The sequence below is a fragment of the Protopterus annectens genome, chromosome 8.part0 (genome assembly GCF_019279795.1).
Source record: "Protopterus annectens isolate FY-2018-M chromosome 8.part0, PAN1.0, whole genome shotgun sequence".
Lineage (NCBI taxonomy): Eukaryota > Metazoa > Chordata > Ceratodontiformes > Protopteridae > Protopterus > Protopterus annectens.
The window spans coordinates 1,238,858,073-1,238,878,359 of NC_056741.1; the positions used below are offsets into that span (position 1 = coordinate 1,238,858,073).

At 47.3% G+C, this 20,287-nt stretch overlaps 1 protein-coding gene and 1 pseudogene across 1 annotated transcript in view; both read right to left on the reverse strand.

The window, feature by feature from the left end:
* LOC122808448 overlaps positions 1–20,287 on the reverse strand; it is a 361,422-nt gene that overhangs the window by 195,972 nt on the left and 145,163 nt on the right. Inside the window, exon 6 of the mRNA XM_044079410.1 lies at positions 5,538–5,765. Within this exon, the coding sequence (XP_043935345.1) occupies positions 5,538–5,765 (228 nt within the window). The remainder of the gene's footprint in view (positions 1–5,537; positions 5,766–20,287) is intronic.
* On the reverse strand, positions 10,688–10,841 carry LOC122809808 (annotated as a pseudogene).

The window sequence follows — 20,287 nt, forward strand, 5'->3', positions numbered from 1 at the left end:
TAATACATATCAAAAGTTATAAATAAAACACATATAACGATGCATAAGTAGGAGCCCTAATGACTTTTTCTTTCATTTTCTCCATTATGTATCCTCTCCAGAACACCCTGTGCCCAAAAAAAAAAAAAAACAAAAATTAAACACTTCAGCATCCCTATACCATCTTCCCTTGTAAGATCCGACCATAAAGTGGTCACTTTCGAAGTCAACATCTCCCTAAACACCCCTGTAGCTAGGAGCAGACATAAAAGCTTCTCCAAAGCTGATTACAGCCTCCCGAAGAATAGTATAAACAGCTTCACAGCCCCCTCCCCCATGTAGGAACTGGCACAAATATCCAAAATTACACCAAAGGACTACAGGAGCTTTTATATAGATGCATGGAATCAGGAATACCCGACTGGACTAAATCATCCTCTGCAAGGAAGAGTAAACTGGTCTGGTGGATATCTGCCAAAATTGAACCCTATAACAAAAGGAAAAAATGCTGTCCAAAGCTAGTAAGGTGCAGATGCTCAACTGGAAGCAATATCTCCTTAGCCTGAACAAGCAAATAAGAGCACTAGTGAAATCCTCCAAAGCAAACTTCATATCCAAATTGGCCACATCTACTAGAGACAATCATAAGGCCTTCTTCACATAGGTCTGCAATCTCAAAGGAAGCACCCAGATCTGTTCAGAACTGGTGGTCAAGGGCACCACTTATACAAATGTAGTAGATGTAGCAAACTTGCTGGCGGACAGATTTAGCAAAAACTTCACACCTCTGCCCCCCCCCCCCCCCCATCAATATATCAGGACATGTTCAGTACCTGTCTCCTTCCCCCTGTATCTAGGGAACAGGTCATGACTGCTCTCTCAAAGTAAAAAAATACAGCCTTCATGAGACCCGATAACATCCCAGACTGCATCCTATGTGAACTCAGGCAGGAGCTTGCAGCACCATTAGTTGCCCTATTCAACCAAAGCCTGAGTACCAACTTTGGCCCAGCTGAGTGAAGGACAGCCACTGTCACCCTCTTACACAAAGGTTCAGCATCCCCCAATCCAGAAATTATAGACCCATCATAGCCTGATCTGCATGGACCGCATTAACAAGGACATTGGGAACCTCCAAACACTCAATCCCACACAGTGTTGCTTGTTCAAGGGGAGGACATGTCTGCTAAATTTGGTTGCCTTCTCTGAGACAGTAACGAAAGCCATGGATGAGAGGAAGAGGGTGCACACTTCCTACCTTGACCTGGCCAAAGCCTATGACATTCATGACACTCTTCCCTACTCTGGCATAACAGATAAACCTCTTTCAACCAGGAATCAATCCATAAGTTACCAGATAGGTAGCAAACAGGCTCACTGATATAAACCACTTAGTCACAATAGGGTAAGCCACCTCAAGCAATAGACCCGTAACAAGTGTTCAGTCTTGGGGCCTCTTATTTGGGATATACTTTTCTGAGATACAAAACCAGTTGGCTATGGCTGACCAAGTTTGCAGATGACTTCAAGCTGGGTGCGTTCATCAATTCCCCTAGTGATGTGGACATCTTCCAAGAGGGTCTCACTCAGACAAATGACTGGTGCCAGAAACGTGGCTTCATGCTGAATACCAAAAAAAATACATCATCATCCCCTTTGGGGAGAGTGATGTTACCACAAATTATCTCATTAATAACAATGTCCTAAGCACACAATCAATCGTGAGGGATTTAGGTTGCCAGGTTGATAGCAACCTGACTTTTGACCACCATGTTGCTTCCATCATATGGAAAGCCTTCTACACGGCCCAACTCATAAGTAAGGGACGTCATAACTTCCCTGTAATCTTCCCTTATAAAGCCCATTATTGAGTACAATGCGCCTTTTAGCATGTAACTCACAAAGCACTTGCAGCAGCTGGAGAGACCACCGAGGTTCCTCACCAGGAGAATCCAGGGCCTCAAACATCAACCATTCACAGATAGGCTATAAGCCCTATTCCCTCTATTCACTTTCATACAGACTCCTCAGAGGTGACCTCTGTCTGACATACAAGGCGATCACAGACCCAGCTTTGATGGGACTGCTGCATAGTCGCAAGTAAGCTCCACTCTAGTAACTCGCACGTGCAGCCTCAACCTGATCTGTGACATCTGCAGGACTTGTTGGGGGGACAGATTGGTGTCCCAGAGACTCCACCATCTATGGAATAGATTCCCCCTCCACATCAAGCAGAGTACCTCTTTACCCCTTTTTAATTGCAACCTGAATAACTGGATGGGAAACAGAAAATATACCCCTGGAATTCCTCCCATGTCCCTGCTGGACGGAGGCATCTGGGGCAGACTTGTCTAAACATGGGCTAAACTCTTGGCTAGGCTTATAAGGGTCTCAGGGCAAATAGCCTAGTAACCTTCTATGACCCTATGAGCCTATGAAAAAAAAAATAATTCCAAAATAGGAAACAGGTACACAAACTAAGTTCAACACTTGAATTGTTGAGTAGGGAAGGGAAGATGAAAAGGCAGTTACTATCTGTCCAATATCTTTTTGCTACTCCTAGCTAGGTATTCACTCTGAGAATAATCAACAGCATCAAACAGAGCAAGCAATGCAAGTAATTCCATGGGAAATTTGCTTGCATTCAATCCTATGTTATAGGCAAGAAGGGTACATAGGGAAAAAGCAAAATCCGACACTTACTAAGTAGCTTTTATCTATGTTACTAAATAATGTTTTTTTTTTTTTTTTTAAATAAAATTTTATTTTATATTACTTCTTATATAGAGAAAGAAAAATAGTATCTGCAAACTACAGTCAGAGCAGTTACATTATACAAATAAGGCCAGATACAGGATGCTAGTCTGAGCTAAAATGAACATAAGCAGGGCTAAGATAAGTCATCAGCTTTAACACTTGCTAACGGCATCATACATTGACTGCTACGTTTAAGCAGACTTCATACCTATTGACCTCTTAGTACAAAAAATCAGGACAATGCCAGATCAAATGGGGGGGGTCAAAGACCCAGAAACAGGAACAGATTTTAAATATTGCTATTATTAACACCAAAATGTGCTAGCCAAAAAGGGTTTCTAGCCAAAAACGGTTTCTGTATGTCATTATTTAATTTTAAGAGGAACAGACAAAAATTGAGGCAAAAAAATATCTGGAGATTCAGCAGAGTAAAAGAGGTTATCCATCGCACGTACAGTCAACAGCTGCACAAGACGCCACAAATGGAATCCATTGGCAGCAGTGGCTAACAGCAAAAAGATGCAGTCATGAATAAAAAAAAAAATTTAAATTTTGGCATCATTACTTATGCTGGAAGGTACTAAATATGAGCAACAAAGTTTAGCTTCAAGTTTGAAATCCTTCTCAAAATGCATACAAACTCAAATGCCATTATTCTATCAAGCTTCTAACTTTAATACAACATTTAGCATTTGTCCGTATAGGTTTTGTCCAGGTTTCTTGCTTAAGACGTGGAGAACAGATTGTCTTGTTTATGTCAGCCTTTGTCAACAGATATCTTGAACTAAAAGTTTCCAAGTAATACAAATCTCTGTCAACTGCTGCTGCTTCTGCCACAAAATGATCACTGTCACTCTTGCCAAGCAGAGATACACAAACACGATCTCATTCACGCACACATACATACATAAATTAACAAACACACTTTAGGTCTCATTCAAACATGCTTACAGTCACACACACAGAAATAAAAACTAAAACACAAACATACACGTACATACTTATATGTCTTTTGCAAATTCATACATTTCTTTCACACTCCGTAATCAACAAAACCACTAATTGCTCCACCAATCTCACTTGAACTCACACTCACAGACTCAGGCACAAACAGAAACACAAACTCTCTCTCTGTTCTATTTTTGCTTAGATTTCTGAGTTCATTATATTACAGCACAAGTGTTGCTTAGCTAGCATGAAATGCTAGCAACCATTAAATTGATTACAACAGTGTGAGGTCCATGGCTCAAAAGTCACTAACAATGTTCCTAGGAATTAGAATGTCCAGATTTTGGTCTCATAACATTAATAGTTTTTCAGGGAAATGCCCACGGACTTCAGTCACAAAACAATGATATACATTTGAATTTTATCTACAATCAAGGCACAGAACTGGCAGCAAAAGAAGATATTAACAAAGCAAATGTAAAACAGTCGCATTAGGGAAGGTTAATTGCTCAATAAGCTTAACTCCGGCATACACATATAACACTATGAAGCAAAAAGGAGAAGTTTACCAATTCGGAGAATAAAACAAATATATCCCATTATAGAACACTGGCTCCACGCTAAGTAGATACAGAACTAATCCTTCAAGAAAATAGTTGCGTGTTACAACTACACTTAGGAGAATAGTTCCTGGAGTAGTTCAGGATCACCTTTTTATTGGATGCTGAAGGCAGTGTAAACATATATAATGCATATTTAATTAATGGAGGTGTTCCCTGGGCGAAAAGATGGAAGAGGGCTGTCTGAGGGTGGTGCTTTGGCAGCAACATAGGAAAGAGTCGAAAATAGCACAGGGCATTACTACTAAGCCGTTCCAGCGCCCTTACAGTTTAAACAGCTCTGTGAGATTGTGATAACCTGAAAGATGGCTCACTGTACCGGAGCTGTACCAACGAGGGTGAAAGAAACATTCAAAATCAGGATTTAATGCAGCAGACTGACTTTTCTTCAGTAGTACCATCATAAGATAGGGAAGAAAAGCATTTTGGAACTGAGGAAACAAGCAAAGAAGCACATAGTTGTCCTTTAAATGTACAAATCTCCACTGTGAACGTTCCCTGTAACACCAGCAGTGACATTTGAGTGTCACTAATTTAAATAATTACTTTCTGTATTCTCTCTGAATGCAGTGTCTGTGCTTTCTTGTGTCTGTTGCTGTCAGTAAAACTGGGACATTGAGCCATTTATATAATTAGCACAGAGGCAAAACAGCAGATTTATGTATGTTGAATTATTTTACTGGAAAAGTTGATCTAACAGATGATCTTTTGAACCCACATGTTGGGTTAAGAATAAATGTAGGATGTGGTTAAAACCATGGGAAAGTCGGTTCACAAAACATAGGTAATTAAGGGCTTAATCTTGTTTTCTAGAATGTTTTTAATTATTTATTGTTCTAGATAAAATACAAAGCTAGAACTGAATCTTATATTTCCTTTTATGATGTTTCCTAGTGCTTCTGACAGAGATTACTGCAGAATACAGTAAAAAATAGAATAGAAATCTATAAGGGTTGTTTCTGTTTTTATTCTTCTAGATAGGACAAAGACTAAGAACTGAAACTTACAGTTCCTGGTATGATGTAGCCAAACCTACCTACCACAGAGTACTATGAATGAAGTAAGAAATTAAAAGATTGATTTAGGAATAAACATACATTTTTTAAGACGATATGCCATGTACTTATATATAAAATTAAGTAATTTGATGTAGCCATTATCAACATAGCCACAGAATGTTGCTAATAGAACTGCTACTCAAATTAAACAAAATGAAACAATGAATTTTCACACCTGTGTGGAACCCCCATTCCAATGAACAGAACTGCTGTTTATTATGAGACTCTGATCCCACGATGCAGTAAAATCAATGCGCCCAACCTTAGAAATCAATAGTGTTCCTTTTTCCATTTTCTTCCAGTTTAAAATATCATAAATTGCAGGAGGATTTCCATTTGAATCAAAATACATTTCATTTCCAAGAGTAGTCTGAAAATGAACTCTCCAAAGATAGTGCAGCAGCTGTAGATGAGAAAAAATAATACAGTGCAGTAATAAACCAAACTCTGCATCAGGCAAAAATGTTTGTTTATTATATTAGTAATGTATGATTTTTTTTTGATGATTTCAATCTGAATCCATAATACTGCCTCAGAAAATGAATAGTATTTGGAAGTCTGCTTAGGTTTCTAAGACTAGTTACCTGTGTTTTATTCACACACACTTTAATCTAAATACTAGCAACCAAAAGTGTAATAGCTAGGTAGTCCCTAATAAGTAGTACATTTTAAAATTATAACAAAACTGTGTGTTCAGTATTGCTTCTCTTCATAGTTACCAGCCAGGGCATATTGCTGACATATCACCTCTTGCTTTTGTTTTCAGTTTTTGCTCCTCTTGTTAAATAAACTGGAGCCCTTCATGAGCAAACCATATGAAAGTGCAGTACATTGTTTAGTAAATGATCAATATATTGTTGTTGTTGTGTCTTTCGGCTTTTCCCGGTTAGGGGTCACCACAGCGGAACTCCGGTCCGCTAATGATTGGTAGTTGATTTTTACGTGCCAAGTTACCAGCCCTGATGCACAACCTTCAACGAAGGTACACCCATTCACGCATTTCTCCACGCAGAAGACGCTCTAGCTGAGAATCGAACTGGACAGCGTCTTACTGTGAGGCGACATCGCTACCGCAGCACCACCACCGTGGGTATAGCAAATGATCAATACGTACTGAAGCATGACTGTGTTGCTGTTTGTTTCTGAATCCTGCTCATAATCTTAGGAGAAGCTGCACTTGAAAAAAATGTATATATACAGACAGGACAGCATAACAATCAACATTTAAAGAGACGTGTTTTGTGCATTTAGTATGCATTACATAAATAGCAAATGACCAATATGTAATGTATACTAAATGCACAAAACACGTCTCTTTAAATGTTGATTGTTATGCTGTCCTGTCTGTATATATACACTTTTTCAAGTGCAGCCTCTCCTCCTAAGATTATGAGCAGGATTCAGAAACAAACAGCAACACAGTCATGCTTCAGTAAAGAGTGCAGCTAGGATTGTCCAATGTGACCCAGCGAGGATCAAGTATGCAAAAGTATCAGCCCTGGCCAGGAATGGTGCCTCATAAGTCAGCCATTCACTCAAAAATCAACAGTCACTGCACAAAGATACAGACTATGTTGTGATATGTCACATGACCTGAGTCAACTAACCTGCAGTGTATGATATGTCACATGACCTGGATCAACTAGTCTGCAGATAACCTAACTGCGACAATTTGGTGAATGCACATCAAAGTACCCTGCTTGTAGAACATGGGCTAAGCCAACAAGGCCATACAAGGCCTACACAGCAAAATGCCTGCTATTTATATTATAAATGGGAAGGAAATGGGGTGACAGGACATTCAGAAAGAGAGACAAACACAAACACAGGAATGTGCAAAAGGGCAATGGGAAGAAAAAAGTAGAATGAGTGAGAGATGAAAGGTAATTTATTTTGAGATAAGTGCCTTTTTTATATTTAGAGGAGGGTGGAGAGGAAAGTAAGCAGTGAGACAATGTAGGAAGGAAGAACGGTATAGTTATGGCAGTAAGGGCAAACTCACAAACATAAAATACAGCCAAAGTATGACAAGGCAAGTGCAAATATAAAAGGAGGGGCTCAAAATATGTGTGCAGAAAACAGAGGGTGGACAAATGGTAATAGAGAAGATTGGACAGCAAGCAGGGGTGGGCAAGTGATACACAGGTGAGGGAATTGTGATGAGGCAGAGTGTAGTGAGGACTGCCCCTTAAGCTGCAACAACTGGGAACCCAAGCAGAAGTCATTTACCTTAGTGACTGATATCATGAATGGGCTCAATGACTGGTGGCCCAGTGGTCAGGGCCAAACTTCCATGCAATTCTGCCAGCTGTACGAAGATACACTTCAGGGGGCCAGTTTAGGTCTTAAACAACTGGTTCACTGTAGTTCACAGCAGCAGCAGCAACCTTAACACCTCCCACTGGGTAACCGAAAGGGATCCCACCTGCCAATACCACTTCCTGATGAGAAGCCTACATCCCCTAATTGACAGCAAGCACCAGAGGGCATCAGCAACTACTCCTGGCCACCTGTCACAGGATGACCTTATTATCCTGCACAAAAGTCAGACAAGATGTGGCTGGAAACCCAGGAGTTGGAGATGAGTTTGGTTCAATGCATGATGGACAATACCACATTACATACTACTCTAAGGATGAAACTGTGTAGTAAATGAACATAAACACATATAAACAAAACAATAAATCCTTATCCTGAAGTTACGGATCTGGCTTGCCGACTTCCCCAAATACTTACATTGTTCTAACATGTCAGAGGCTGTTCATCTTGGAGACCTGCTGCAGATATGGGTGAGGCCTGGCATGAGACTTACACCCTCTCCCTCATATTTTCAAGGGCCAGTGAGAGCTCACCTGATGCTGACCTGAACCGTGATGCTTTCCAGGGTGTGGGCCCCTCTCTTGGGGTGAACCCATTCCAGGGTATCCTTGCCCTTTACAAAGAAAAGAGAACTCTCCCAGGGGCCCCCACTGGCCTCTCCAGGATTGTTTGCATCACTGCACTGGACACCTCGAGGCACCCGTCTCCACTACTCCGGATTCAAGTATCTGAAACCAACTCCCTATCGATCGGCTGAGGGTGATGGAGGCCATCACCCGTCCCTTCAGAGGGGAGCTCACCTTTCTCTTAGGACCAACTGACCCATGTTCAACTGCTGTTCACATGGAACCCTTCTCCACTTCGGCCTTTAGAGCTCTCATTTGAATATTTGCTACTACCACCAAGATCTGCACCTGTGGCGGCTCCAACCTGGCCCTCGCCCCGGGCTTCAGTGCCACCACGGCAGCCCTCCTACTTGTCATAGAATAGCCTCCTCAGCTCCCAGCACCAGCGACGGTCATGTATGGGCTCAATGCTCCAGCGCCATCCATTTTCAGGGCTAGTTGATTCGGCAGGTGAGTTGTTACACACTCCTTACCGGATTCCAACCTCCATGGCCACCCTCCTGCTGTCTATACCAACCAACACCTTTTCTGGGGTCTGATGAGCTTCGGCATCGTGTGCCTTAAACCGGTGTTCAGTTCATCCTGCAGTGCCAGTTCTGCTAACCAAAACTGACCCACTGGGCACTCGCATTCCATGCCTGGCTCCAAGCCAGTGAGTCAGGCTTCTTATCCATTTAAAGTTTGAGAATAGGTTGAGATCATTTCGGCCCCAAGACCTCAAATCATTTGCTTTACCAGATAAAACTGCATCCACCAAGCGCCAACTATCTTGAGGGAAACTTCGGAGGGAACCAGCTACTAGATGGTTTGAATAGTCTTTTGCCCCTATACCCAGGTCAGATGACCAATTTGCATGTCAGGACTGCATCAGATCTCCACCAGAGTTTCCTCTGGGTTCATCCTACCCAGGCATAGTTCACCATCTTTCAGGTCCCACCAGGTGCGCTCACGCTCCACCTCCCCGATGGTACGGGTAAGAGGGGCCGGCAGTGCACCCCGGAGGATCCCGCCTCAGCTGGTGCTTACCGGCCCTCACTTTCATTGCGCCATGGGGTCTCCTGCCCACCCTCAGACTCGTGCACCTGTTAGACTCCTTGGTCTGTGTTTCAAGATGGGACGGGTGAGTCACCGACATCACCGTAGACTCCAGGAACCCAAGGTAAACCTGCTGACACAGTGGCAGGAAGGGGTCAGGCCACACTGAGGGCAGTCCAGCCCAGTGGACAGTCTCACCGAGAGCCGGGGGCCCCCTGCCCCCACCACAAGGGCAGGGGTGTGTGTAGCGGCGGTTGTCTCCCATGACCCCGGGGCACGGTGAGGGCTGATGCTGCAAGTTGTAACACTCCCCGATATGGAGAGGAGCCACCTTTTGCATGGCCTTCCCAGCCGACCCGGAGCCAGTCACTGCAAACCACCACAGAGGAAATGCACCCGACGATGACCAGCATGCTCAGGGATGGTCCTCCACCCCCCAGAGGGGGAGGGGATCCACCTCACCCGTGCGGCCAGCATGGCCGCCATGTTGAATCCTCCAGGTGGTCTACTCGGACCCCACCCGTTTACCTCTGAATGATTTCATGCCCTCTTGAACTCTCTCTTCAAAGTTCTTTTCAACTTTCCCTTATGGTATTTGTCTGCTATTGGTCTCGTGCCAGTGTTTAGCCTTAGATAGAGTTTATCACCCACTTTGGGCTGCATTCACAAACAACCTGACTCCGGGAAGGCCTGATCCCGATGCGCCGGGGGCCACCACCGGTCTCACACCGCCCACAGGCTGAGCCTCAATCACAAGGATTTGGGTCCCCTGGGCGGCGCTGGGGAGATGGACTTCCATATGCCACATTTCTCTGCACCTATCTCCTGGGTGGGGATTCGATATTGGGCTATTCCCTCTTCACTCGCCATTACTGAGGGAATCCTGGTTAATTTATTTTCCTCCGCTTAGTATTATGCTTAAATTTGGCAGGTCGTGACATCTGATCTGAGGTCGCGTTCAGAGCATGGTCATGGGGGGACAGTAGGAGCCTCTGGGGCAGACAGACTACCCATCCTCCCTTGGCCCCCACACACCCACTCTCCACAACTGAACTCCACATGGTGGAGGAGGACAGCCGACACAGCCCCAGCACACAGGAACTGAGCAGGCAGGTGTTAGGCTCCACACCAGGAGGGCAGCCACCGACAGCCTGCATGGGCAGGCCGGACACACACCTGCTCCATCCCATCCTCGGACAGGCTTCCTGGCTCTGGGTGGCAGGGGACTCCTCCTCCATCCATATCTCTCCCTGGGGGGACAGGGGGGCCTACAATGGGCTCCCTCAACTCCCCAGCCATGCCCTCGACAGGGGCCAGACACCCCAATGGGCGATGAAAGCCTCGACAACCCTCAGACAGGTGTAGCCCGGGGAGTAACCTGGGGCAGCAAAGTGCGCTCAAAGTGTTGATGATCAGTGTGTCCTGCAATTCAAATTAGTTCTCACAGCTAGCTGAATTCTTCATTGATGCATGAGCCGAGTGATCCTCCACTCAGAGTCATACAGTTTTCATTCTCCAGAGGCATCACTGCCCTCCCGGCATCTCTCCTCAAGACGAGCACACAAGGTTTCACTGGTGTCATCATGGGCACCCAGACTGGGGTTACTGGCCCCGTGCCACATGACAGCAGGGAGTCCCATAGCGGCCAGCACGTGGTCACACCTCCGACCTTCTGGGTCTTTGAACCAACACCCCGCGTGGAGCGGGGCATCCTCCGCAGGTACCCATGACCAACATCGAGGGGAGAGGACTCCAGTGTGCCACCCCCAGGGGTGGCCCCGCAAGGCAAGAGGGGAGGCCACAGCCCCCCTGCTGGGACAGCACCATCTCCCTCCCACTACCACAGAGGGAGCCAGCCACCTTTGGGGCACACGGTGGACTGCACCATTGGGACAGGCAGACCCTCCAGCACCATCCCCTCATGGCAGCAGAGGAGCACCCGCACCTCCTACTGCACTGACGCACCCCCACTCTCCTGCCGCTGGGAGCCAAGGAGGATGGACATCACCCCTCCTCACACTCCCTCCACTCTCCCTCCCCCTGGAGATACAGGCTCAATCCTGCTGGTAAAGAAAAAGAAAATTGCACCAAGCTAACACACTGCAGACGTTTATTCAGAAATAAATAACAAACAGCAGGAACAAAAAATGGTGAGCGCTTTCACAACATAAGTTGCTTCATCAGACAACAGTAAAAAGCAGCACAACATTTAAATAACCATAAGTAAATCAGTAAATTAACTAATTAAGACTAAACAGCAGTATGGTATAAAAAGCAATTAAAGCTTATCATTATAGCTCATAGAATAAGAAATTCCCTATTATAGTAGTTATTCCCTAGTATAGAAACATATGAGTATATAATAAGGAACCATAAAAATGTGCACTGTGTAAAAATATATATAAAAATATATATACATAAGCATATAAGGACATATATATATATATATATATATATATATATATATATATATATATATATATTTCTATATAATTAAGTTTATTCCAAGGGTATAAAATATGAAATATGAAAAATGTTTAAAAATGTATGAAAAATATATATAATAAAAAGTATAGAAAAAGGTATAAAAATATAAAACTGAAACCATCTCAGATATATCTTATGGGTACCTTCCTAAAATAAAATTTAAATAAAATTTAGTGCATGAGTGGTCTAGCTTTTAAAAAGGGGACTAATGTAGTAGTGGCATTTAAACCAGGAAACTTCTCAGCATTGAGCTTCAATATCCATTTTTGTTCATGCCCCTCAGTAATATTTTCTATATCACCACCTCTAGGATTCCTATAAATATGTTGCAAGACTAAAAATTTAAAAGAATGGGAATGATCATTAGACATAACATGATAAGCTAACGCATTCGATTGTTTACAGTTAGTAATATATCTTACATGTTCTAAAATACGATCTTTTAACATTCTATTCATTTTGCCTACATAATAAGCAGGACATTGTTGGCAGAAACAAAAATAAGCAACACTGGTGGTTCTGCAATCTTAATACTGGTTAGAGTGTAGCGGAAATTGCCTGGTAGGGTGCACATAGTTATTCTTGCTAAAAATAAATTGACATGCACTACAATTTCTACATAGAAAGGTTCCACAGCGGGAGGAACGACTTATCATTTTACCTGCTTCACCATGGCATAGGTGTTGCTTAAGTGATTTGTTGTTCTTAAAACTAAAATTAGGGACCTGTCCAACCTTATCAAAAAGGCCAGGAATTTTTTGTAATAGGTACCAGTATCTCTTAACAACATCTACATATTGATTAATATTGCTAGAAAACTGGAAAACCACTCTAAAGTCATTCCTGTCTGTGACATTGTGTCTAGCATCTACAGTAGCTTTATTACTATTAAAATAAGGTTTACATCTGGTATCTCTTAGCTTCCAAGCATCAAAGATCGTCTTATCAATATCTGAACTAGAGTATCCCCTATCCATAAACTCAATTTTCAAATTATTTAGGGCAACTGCTGCATCATTATCCTTACTGTGTAACCTAAGTATCCTAAAAACTTGACCACTTAATACATTCCTAGGAATGTGTCTGGGGTGCATACTAGATTTATGCAACAGTGTATTCCTTCTAGTCAGTTTGTAGTATATATTACTACAAAGACGATTCAGATCAAATTTGCTAACTTTAACATCAAGGAAACTAATCTCTGTAGCAGAACTCTGGTGTATGAATCTTAAAATATCAGTCGTTGAGTGCAGATAATTCAAAAACTGGTCTAAATCAGAACCAGAACCCTTCCATAACATAAAATCATCAGCTACAAATCTAATGTACCACAGTATTTGTCCAAAAAATGGATTACTAGCAGACAAAACATTTTGTTCTTCCCAACTAACCAATGCTAAGTTGGCGTAGCTATTGGCACATGCCGTGTCCATTGCTACACCAAGGGGGATGGATACCACCTCTCCTCACACTCACTCCACTCTCCCTCCCCCCTGGAGATTCAGGCTCAATCCTGCTGGTGTCCACAAGGGTGCACACAGAGATAGGAGTCAGAGACAGACACAGAGAGAGACACAGAGGGTCAGGGTGGCAGAGTGAGGAGAAGCCCTGGAACCTGGGGAAAGCAACGTCCCAGGACCCACAGCATTAATGATCCTTCCACAGGTTCACCTACAGAAACCTTGTTATGACTTTTATTTGCTCTAGATAGTCAAGTTTGATTGTCTTCTCAGCGCACTGCCGGGGCCGTGACTGACTCCAGCAGGCCAAGCCAAGGCCCTCACTAAACCATCCAATCGGTAGTAATGATGAATGGTGTGTACAAAGGGCAGGGACTTAATCAACACCAGCTTATGACCAGCACTTACTGGGAATTCCTCGTTCATGGAGAATAATTGCAATCTCTGGTCCCTATCATGAATGGGGTTCAGTGGATTACCCGGACCTGTCGGGCAAGGGTAGACACACGCTGATCCATTCAGTGTAGCATGCATGCAGCCCCAGACATCTAAGGAAATTACAGATGTGTTATTGCTCAATCTCATGTGGCTGAAAGCCACTTGTCCCTCTATGAAGTTGGATGGAGTCTCGTTCGTTATTGGAATTAACTAGACAAATCGCTCCACCAACTAAGAACAGCCATGCACCACCACCCACAAAATCGAGAAAGAGCTATAAATCTGTCAATGCTTTCCATGTCCGGGCTGGGTGAGGTTTCCCATGTTGAGTCAAATTAAGCCGCATGCACTACTCCTGGTGGTCCCGTTCTGTCAATTCCTTTAAGTTTCAGCTTTGCAAACATACTCCCCCAGAACCCAAAGACTTTAGATTCCCGGATGCTCCCTGGCGGGTCATGGGAATAACGCAGTTGTATCCCTAGTCGGCATCGTTTATGGTTGGAACTATGACATTCTCTGATCATCTTTGAACCTCCGACTTTCATTCTTGATTAATGAAAACATTCTTGGCAAATGCTTTTGCTTTTGTTTTTCTTGTGCCATTCCAAGAATTTCACCTCTAGCGGCACAATATGAATGCCCCTGACCATCCCTCTTAATCATGGCCCCAGTTTCGAAAACCAACAAAACAGAACCAGAATCCTATTCCATTATTCTTAGCTAAAGTATTCAGGTGACCGGCCTGGTTTGAATACTCTAATTTTTTCAAAGTAAACACTTCGGACCCAGGGACACTCAGTTCAGAGCATCGATGGAGCGCCGAGAGGCAGGGGCTAGGACAGGCGGTAGCTCACCTCGCAGCGGACTACCAGCCAGATCCCATGATCCAACTATGAGCTTTTTAACTGCAGCAACTTTAATATATGCTATTAGAGCTGGAATTACCATGACTGCTGGCACCACACTTGCTCTCCAATAGATCCTCGTTAAAGGATTTAATGTGTACTCATTCCAATTACAGAGCATCAAAAGAGTCCTGTATTGTTATTTTTCTCACTACCTCCCCGAATCGGGAGTGGGTAATTTGCACACCTGCTGCCTTCCTTGGATGTGGTAGCCATTTATTAGGGTTCCCTCTGTGGAATCAAACCCTGATTCCCCGTTACCCGTGGTCACCATGGTAGGCACAGATAGTACCATCGAAAGTTGATAGGGCAGACATTCGAATTCACGTCGCCGCCAAGAGGGCATGCGATCAGCCATAGTTTATCTAGAGTCACCAAAACTGCTGGGCCGAGACCCAGATTGCTTTTGGTCTTTTTTGGTCTTTGGCATTTGCACACATTCCCGGAGGTCAGCACTCGTCAGCATGTATTAGCTCTAGAATTACCAGCTACCCAAGTAGCAGTGGAGCGATCAAATGAACCATAACTGATTTAATGAGCCATTTGCAGTTTCACTGTAGCATCCATGTGCACCGAGATTTGCATGGCTTAATCTTTGAGACAAGCATATGCTACTGGCAGGATCAACCATATAGGAGCACCTCGGTGGGTGGGCGAGAGGAGGGGCAAGAGCCCACACCTCTGCCAACAGGAGGGGTCCCTCTCCAGATGGAGGGGGCATTCGAGTGCTGTTTGTGGACTGGCAACCCTGAGCCCAGAGGTCCGCAGGCCAGTACAGTGCACGTCAGTGCTACAGCTAGAGAAAAGTGGGATACAGCACCACATGCTTTGGCCTCACATGGATGTCGGGGATGACAGCCATGTCACATAACTCCTATGCCTCGGCCTGGGCTCATCAATCTCACCTAGACTTCCACCCTAAGTGGCATGGAGTGCTCTACACCCCAACCACACCTTGCTCCTGGGGTGGAGAAGCTCAACCCGCAAGGCGTGACCCACAGAGCCATGCGGGCACCAACCACCAGTGGGAGTCAGTTGGCCCAATTGATCGATGGACAGTAGGTAAGGGCATCACAATCGTATGTGGACAACTGGCAGGACATTCTCACTGGGGCTGGTACCTGGACTTGAACTTTGATGAAAAACCCCTTTATCCCTTAACTCTTGGAGGCTGCCAAATCATGCCGGATCATGTGAGCCCACCAGGTGATTGAGGGAGTGAATATGCAGGGTGCAACCACCACCGTGGAACTCCCCTCAGCCCTGAAGAGGAAATTACACTCTCATATGGACTTCCAAGTCCACCTCCTTTCCGATCCAGGGTTACTCTAGGGACTTTGCGATTTTTCAAGAACGCCTTTGAGAACGGGTTGGGGTCGGATGCCTATGACTGGCCAAGAGCTCTCTGGGCCTTCAGGCCTCCGCACAAAGCACCTTTAATGACTTCTGTAAGGGCCTACCATGGCGGCCCCCCTTCAACCCTGCAGAGAGACCTCTTTACCCAACTGCAGCACAAGACTAGCCTCGGGGAACTTGCTACCTCCATGACCCCTGCAGGCTGCCTAAATGTGCCATGTCCATATGCTCTCAGAGCCTCTCAGTGGGACCTCCCTCTGATCCCAGCCACCTTCACGGAACTCCCCTCATCCGCCGAGGGGGAGGCCCACTCTCATTGGGACTTCTGAGCTCTCCACCTTTCCAGTCCAGAGTACCATGGTCCCTGTCAACCACAAATCTCCTGCAGGCTGCCTAACCATGTCATGTCCACATGCCCTCGGAGCCTCTCAGGGGGACCTCCCTCACATCACAGCCGCCCTCATGAAACTCCCCTCAGCCACTGAGGGGTAGGCCCGGTCTCATCGGGACTTCCACGTCCCCCTCCTTTCTCTTCCAGAACTCCACGGTCCTCATCTTCTCACATATCCCCAGCTTCCCAGCAGGCTGACTAACCATGCCATGTCTCCATGCCCTGGCGGCCTCTCAGCGGGACCTCACTCCAATCCTGGCCCCTTTTGTGGAACTCCCCTCAGCTGCCAAGGGGCAGGCCCACTCTCATCAGGACTTCTGAGCCCCCCTCCTTCACCATCCAGAACATCACGGTCCTCGCCTTCCCACATATCCCCTGCAGACAGACTAACAGTGCCATGTCTCCATGCCCTGGCGGCCTGTCAGTGGGACCTCACTCTGATCCCAGCCACCTTCGCAGAACTCCCCTCGGCTGCTGAGGGGCAGGCCCACTCTCATTGGGACTTCCAAGCCCCCCTCCTTTCCGGTCCAGAGCACCATGGTACCTGTCTCACGCAAATCCCCTGCATTTTGCCTAACTGTGTTGTATCTCTGATCCCTAGCAGCCTCTTAGTGGGACCTGATCTTGGCTGACCTCACAGAACTCTCCTCAGCCGCCAAGAGGCAGCCACGCTCTCATCGGGACTTCAGCACCCCCCTCCTTTCCCATCCAGATACATTTGGGGGACTTTGCCATGTTTCACGGACACCATCCCATACCGGACGAGGATGGAACCTTCATACATGCCTGGCAGGTGTGCTCCATGCCCGGACGCCTTCCGCCGCTCTCCCCTTGAGACTTCCACAGGGGCAGACTCACCCTCTAAGCTCGGCTGGGAAGGAGAGCTCCTGGTCCCGCAGCTTTCTGCAGGATGATCCCTTGATACTTCTGACCCACTGGGTGGGCATGCTCTTGGCACCCTTGCACCTAGGAGGGAATGCTCTATGCCCGGATGCCTTCTGCCACTCTCCCCTTCGGACTTCCACAGGGGCAGACTCACCCTCTGAGCTCACCCATGAATGAGAGCCCCTGGTCCTGTGGTCTTCCACAGGATGACCCCTTGAAACATCTGACCCACCAGGGAGTGTGGTCTCAGCACCCTCACACCCAGAAGGGAGTGGTCCATGCCTGGATGCCTTCTGCTGCTCTCCCCTTTGGACTTCCACAGGGGCGGATTCACCCTCCAAGCTCACTCAGGAAGGAGAGCTCCTGGTCCACGGCCTTCTGCAGGACGATCCTCTGAAACTTCTGAACCATCAGGGGGTGCACTCTCGGTGACCTCACACACAGGAGGGAGTGCTCCATGCCCGGACACCTTTTGCCACTCTCCCCTTTGGACTTCTACAGGGGCAGACAATTCTTCTGGGCTTCCACTTCTATCTGAGCAGAAGCGCTCTTTTCCAGGGTTGCATATCTCCTAGAGTCTGCCTAACTATGTTGTGTCCCCATGCCCTCTGAGCCTCTCAGAGGGACCTCCCTCTGATCCCAGCTGACCTCATGGATTTCCCCTCAGCCGCCGGGTGGCAGCCGCACTCTCATCGGGACTTCTGTGTCCTCCTCCTTTCCCGTCCAGATACTTTTGATGGACTTTGCCACATTTCGCAAACTACGTCCCATACCGGATGAGGACGGAACCCTCACACCTGCCTGGCAGGAGCGCTCCATGCCCGGATGCCTTCCACCGCTGTCCACCTTTGGACTTCCACAGGGGTGGACTCACCCTCCGAGCTCACCTGGGAAGGAGAGCTCCTGGTCCCACTGCCTTCCGCAGGACAATCCGCTGAAACTTCCATCCCACTGGGAAGTGCGCTCTCAGTGCCCTCGCACCCAGGAGGGAGCGGTCCATGTCCAGACACCTTCTGCCACTCTCCCCTTCGGACTTTCACAGGGGTGGACTCACCCTCCGAGCTCACTCAGGAAGGAGAGCTCCTGGTTCAGTGGCCTTCCACAGAATGATCCCTTGAGACTTCCGACCTACCAGGGGGGCACACTTTCGGTGCCCTCACCCCAGAAGGGAGCACTCCATGCCCGGACGCCTTCCGCCGCTCTCCCCTTTGGACTTCCACAGGGGAGGACTTACTCTCCTAGCTCACGTGGGAAGGATAGCTCCTGGTCCCATGGCCTTCCAAAGGGTGATCCCCTGAAACATCTGAGCCATCAGAGGGGTATGCTCTCAGTGCCCTTGCATGCAGGAGAGAGCACTCCATATCTGGACACCTTCCACCACTCTCCCCCTCCTTTCCCGTCCAGAACATCACGGTCCCCCTCTCCCGCATATCCCCTGCAGGCTTCCTAACCATGCTGTGTGTCTGAGCCCTCACAGCCTCTCAGCGGGACCTACCTCCATTCTTGGTCGACCTTGAGAAACTCCCCTCAGCTGTTGAGCGGCACACCCGCTCTCATCGCAACTTCTGAGCCCCCCACCTTTCCCGTCTACAGACATTCTGGGGACATTGCCACATTTCGGGGATGCCGTCCCATACCAGATGAAGATGGAATCCACACAGCTGCCTGGCAGGAGAGCTCCATGTCCGGACACCTTCCACTGCTCTCCCCTTCGGACTTCCACAGGGGTGGACTCACCTTCCGAGCTCACCCATGAAGGAGAGCTCCTGGTCCTGCGGGGGGGGGGGGGTGCACTCTCAGCACTCTCACACCCTAGAGGGAGCGCTCCATACCCGGACACCTACCGCCACTCTCCCCTTCGGACTTCCACAGGGGCAGACTCACAGTCTGGGCTTCCACTTCTACTCCAGCAAGAGGGCTCTTTTCCCAGGTTGTATGTCTCCTGGAGGCTGCCTAACCGTGCTGGTCCCCATGCCCTCTGGGCCTCTTAGGGGGACCTCCTTCTGATCCCGGCTGACCTTGCGGAACTCCACTTGGCCGCTGAGTGGCAGCCATGCTCTCAATGGGACTTCTGCGTCCCCCTCCTTTCCCATCCAGTTACTTTCAGGGGACTTTGCCACATTTCGTGGATTTTATCCCATACCAGACGAGGTCAGAACCCTCACACCTGCCTGGCAGGAGTGCTCCATGCCCAGATGCCTTCTGCCTCTCTCCCCCTTCAGACTTCCACAGGGGTGGACTCACTCTCTGAGCTCATCAGCAGGACGATTCCCCTGAAACTTCTGACCAACCAGGGGGTGCACTCTCGGTGCCCTCGTACCCAGGAGGGAGCGCTCCATGCCCAGATGTCTTCCGCCGCTCCTCCCTTTTGGACTTCCACAGGGGCATACTCACCCTCCCAGCTCACCTGGGAAGGAGAGCTCCTGGTCCCGCAGACTTCTACAGGACAATCCCTTGAACCGTCTGACCCACCGGGGGGGGTGCGCTCACCCCCAGGAGGGAAAGCTCCATGCCTGGACATCTTCCGCCACTCTCCCCTTCAAACTTCCACAGGGGCAAACTCATCCTCTCAGCTCACCCAGGAATGAGAGCCCTTGGTCCTGCAGCCTTCCACAGGATGATCCCCTGAAACTTCCGACCCACCGGGGGGTGAGCAGTTGGTACCCTTGCACTCAGGAGGGAGCACTCCATGCAAGGACGCCTTCCACTGCTCTTCCCTTCAGACTTCCACAGGGGTAGACATACCCTCCGAGCTCACTCGGGAAGGAGAGCTCCTGGTCCCACGGCCTACTGCAGGATGACCCCTTGGGGACATCCATTGAGGGGGCTCTGCTTGACTCCGCTCACACTGGCAGAAGCACTCCTGGCCCTTCAACCTTGTGCCAGATGCTCCCTTGGGGACTTCCATCCCACTGGGGGGTTGCAACTTGGATCTTCACACATAGGAGGGAGCACTCCATGCCTTATGCCTTACACCACTCTCCCTCTTCCAGACCTTCACTGGGGTGGACTCCCCCTCTGGG